This window comes from Gekko japonicus, unplaced genomic scaffold, assembly GCF_001447785.1.
Source record: "Gekko japonicus isolate JY-2015 unplaced genomic scaffold, Gekko_japonicus_V1.1 scaffold3953, whole genome shotgun sequence".
Classification (NCBI taxonomy): Eukaryota; Metazoa; Chordata; class Lepidosauria; order Squamata; family Gekkonidae; genus Gekko; species Gekko japonicus.
In genome coordinates, this window is record NW_015164315.1 from 102,797 (window position 1) to 107,069 (window position 4,273).

At 41.1% G+C, this 4,273-nt stretch overlaps 1 protein-coding gene across 1 annotated transcript in view; it reads right to left on the minus strand.

The window, feature by feature from the left end:
* Positions 1–4,273, minus strand: part of LOC107108401 (receptor-type tyrosine-protein phosphatase eta-like) — a gene marked incomplete at its 5' end in the record, with an annotated part of 58,716 nt that overhangs the window by 48,355 nt on the left and 6,088 nt on the right. The window contains one exon of the mRNA XM_015408830.1: positions 1,982–2,239. Coding sequence (XP_015264316.1) covers positions 1,982–2,239 — 258 coding nt within the window. The remainder of the gene's footprint in view (positions 1–1,981; positions 2,240–4,273) is intronic.

The window sequence follows — 4,273 nt, forward strand, 5'->3', positions numbered from 1 at the left end:
GGCTGCAGAGCGTTCCCTGCGCATGCGCAGGGGACGCTCTGTCACTTTTGGGGGGATTTAAGTATCCCCCCGATATTTTTTTCAGGGTTTTCGATTTTTGTGCACACCTGGGGACCGTCCCACGTGTGCACAAAACTCTCCCTGCCCCCCAGGTGCCCCCGGTGCGCGGATTTAGGTATCCGCACACCAGGGGGCAACTTCAGTATTAGTATATAGATTAGTTTTAAAATATCACTGAAATTAATTGTTATTGTTTTCCTAAACAATGTTGCAAAAAATACCTTGACACAGATACAGAGATACTTTACATTTATTTGCAAATATTTTTCTCAGAGCATATAATATTGTCATTATTAAAATAAAAATGGAAAAGTTGTCATTTTTCCTCCGTTTCATACTCTGAATTCAAGAATCACTTATTTTTCCACCTTATGTAACATAACAAAAGGAATTACCTCTTGAAAATTCACCCGCAGATTCATGCAAAATTACAGTTTTGGAATATAAAATCAACTTACACTTTCTAGAACATGGAAATAAAGTGTTTCAAGATTTTGAAACCCTGGCTTAAAATACGGTTGGGTTTTGCATGGTCATCTGAACTGAAGTAACATTAAGAACATAAGAACATAAGAGCCGCCAATGTTGGATCAGGCCAAAGGCTCATCCAGTCCAACACTCTGTGTCACACAGTGGCCAGAAATACCAGTGCCATCAGGAGGTCCACCAGTGGGGCCAGGACATTAGAAGCCCTCCCACTTAAAGAGACATATACAGAAGCATGCTATTCAATAGTGCATACCTCCTGGATGGAGGCTAAGTCAAGGGGAGTGGGTCCTATTTACGCAATACATATACTGATGTAAAGGGACACAAGGTCTATAGTTGTCTACTTTGGCATAGGGTTGCCTGGTATTGAGCGCTGGGTTTCATTCACAGGGATTCAGGCTGAAATATCAGGGCCATCCTGCTACCAAACTCACTTGGAGAACAATCCAGACACACAATGAACTAGCACTAACAGCTCAGTGACATTTTATGTTTAACACACAGTTGAAAGACCAATACAAACGTGTGTGTGTTCTGGGATGGTAAATAGTTCATCTCATCAAAGCCTCGTGATTCTGGCTATATACATTCAGAGATGTCATATCCTAGTGATGTATGGAAATATTGCCATTAGCACTGCTACTCAAAGGGATACTATAGGTCCTGCCCAATGACATTACTCTAACTCACCCCATGAATCCAAGGATTTGGGATACTAGGCACTGGGCAGGCCCATTTTAGCACTGAACCAATAGTGCTAAAAATAAATATTTCCTCATTTTCTCCTGATGTGTTCACCAGGATTTCCCTATAGATGGTGTTTGATAATAATTGCAGGTGGAATTTGCATCTGTGCACAAGTGATCCCACCCATACTTTCAAACTGCGCTACCCTCAAACCACCCTGGGGCTGTCCAGTGGACCACATGGCCATGGAAGCTGGAAAGAGGAATCCAGAGAGTAGCAGCAATGTCATTTTGGAAATATTTTTTTTTCCTTTCAAGATTCGCAAGGATGCAGGTATGGCATGGAATCACACATGTGTTGCAGGTTCATACTCATAGGCTCAGAAAAACGATGTCTGAGACCCTGCCAATGCATCCCATTGAAGAACCAAAGCAATGCAAGCAACCAGAACACAAAGGGAACACTGTATACCATTATTTTTAAGAAGGGACTTGCATTAGTTGTTCATACTGATATAGATGCATTGTTTTCAACATGTCTAAGTCCTTTTGTTAGCCAGTTCTCTCTTAATCGTATTACTATCTTTTGCTTGAGTACATATTACGAGTGTATCAAATGTACCTTTGTGATACAAAATCTTTGGGTGTCCTTTGGGTTTGGGTAAAATAGCAACTTTATCAAATGTACCCTAAAGATACAGAAACACACAGGAATAGAAAATCACTGTGCATCTTAATTTACTTACTTGTATAGGTGGATTCATTTTTTGGATCTCCTTCCATTTCAGCTACTAGTGGATATATTGTGAATGTATACAGTGTACCAGGTTCCAAGTCGCTAATTACAGCAGTGGTGTTACTTGAGTATTCCGTCCTATTGGAGTCATCATCAACTACTATTTTATATCTGTAATTTGCAGCATTTCGATCACTGCTGTTCCACATTAAATTTACAGCTTGGGTAGTGATGGTGCTAAAACGGATGTCAGTGACTGGACTGGGCTCTGTTTCAAAAAAATAAAAACAAAAAAGTGAGGATTTGTGCAATTTCTAACGAACACCACTGTTTTTGTTAGGATATTGCTACCAGAAAAACTGTTGACACAGATAACGGTAAGTTCAATAATGAATATTTTGTCAGAGCATATACATTTTAACAATCAAGATAAAAACTAAAGAGACAGATGTCTAAATTTAAATTCTGAACTTGCACTTCTTAAAAGCTGGTCTTTATACGCCCACATACCTTGTATCTCTGTCTCTTACACGATTTGCCAGAGGCAGAACTGTAGCACAGATTCAATTAAAAAATTAAACTCGTTTGGTTAATGAGATGGAAATAAATTCAGGACCTGGTCCCAGCCAATCTCTAGCATTTTCTGTTTATATAATCTTAGGTAGCGGGGTTTGGTCAGATGTCTGGTTCGGTACCCTGGACAGCTGCAGTATTGACAGAGTAGACAACACTAGGCTAGGAAAATAGTCTGACTACATGTACAGTAGTTTCACGCCCGTCTTATGTACAGATGTCTGAGAATCAAACTCCTCCTCTGAAGTGTAGAAATAGAGGAAGTCAGATCAGAACTTGCAAATGGTAAAGCAGCTACACAATTTCCATAGCTACCATTACCCTGATGGTTTTCTTGCTAGCAACTGAGTGCACAGTGGCATCACCTTTGCATTATCATATTATGATATTGTTTATAACTGAAGCCAACCCAAGATAGTGCATAGGGTGACTTTCAGATCACCATTCAACTACAGTGATCAATGGGTGACTTTGGGCTAGTCGCTCTCTCAGTTTACTTTCTCCCTTGCCCCCCTCTTTTACTAATGGCTCACACGCTCTCAACTTTCTGTTTCTTATCTAACATGCCAATTTTTTTTGTTACAGTATAGACCTTTTAATTTAAGTTCATTTTAATTGACTAAGAATGAGAAGTCCAGATGAAGAAACTGATCCATATGCTGGCCATGACCCTTGAAGCCTTTAATCCAGTGGTCCTCAACCTGTGGGTCGTGACCCCTTCGGGGGTCGAACGACCCTTTCACAGGGGTCGCCTAAGACCATCGGAAAACACATGGTCTTCTGATAGCAACGAAAATAATTTTATGGTTGGGGGCAGTGTTCCCTCTAAGATGAGTTAGTGTGAGCTAGCTCACAGTTTTTTAGCCTCTGGCTGACACATTTTTGTCTTCGCTCAGGAGAATGGCTCCAGAGCAAACTAATTTATGCAGTGGCCAAATCGCTCACTCACAACTTTAATGCCAGTAGCTCACAAAGTAGAATTTCTGCTCACGAGACTCTGCAGCTTAGAGGGAACATTGGTTGGGGGTCACCACAACACAAGAAACTGTATTAAAGAGTCGCGACATTAGGAAGGTTGAGAACCACTGCTTTAATCATATATGACAAGGATATGTGTAGGAACAGCTGTTCTCATGCCCTCCTACCCATTCACTGTGGTTATTTTCTAAGGCCCTGCTTTGGATGCCACCGTTAGCTGACATGGTTGGCAACCAATGAAGAGGTATTTTCTGTGGTGATGTCATGACAGTGGAATAGGTCTCCCCTGAGAAACCCCCTTAACTTATTATTGTCATTTAGAAGATATTTTAGTTCACTTTGACTTTTGTTGCTGTTGGTATTTGTTGCTGCCCTTTGTCTCGGATGAATCCAAAAAAGCACTTGAATAGATGCTCATGGTATCTGATCCTCTGGCGTGAATATGGTCAGAAATACAGGGGGAATAGATGAAAAAGATCATGGAGGATGGTTCTTGATGAAGAAGATCGTGGAGGATATTTCTGCAGGCCAGAAATGGGTCTGGCTTCATCTCTCAACTAAACGATGAGAAATGTCAAATGGAGAATCAAGAAGCCTAAAATAGCACAACCTTGGAGAAGAGTCAAAGGTTTGTTGTTGTTCAGTCGCACAGTCGAGTCCAACTCTTTGCGACCCCATGGACCAGTTCACGCCAGGCCCTCCTGTCTTCCACCGTCCTCTGAAGTTTGCTCAATTTCATGTTCGTTGCATC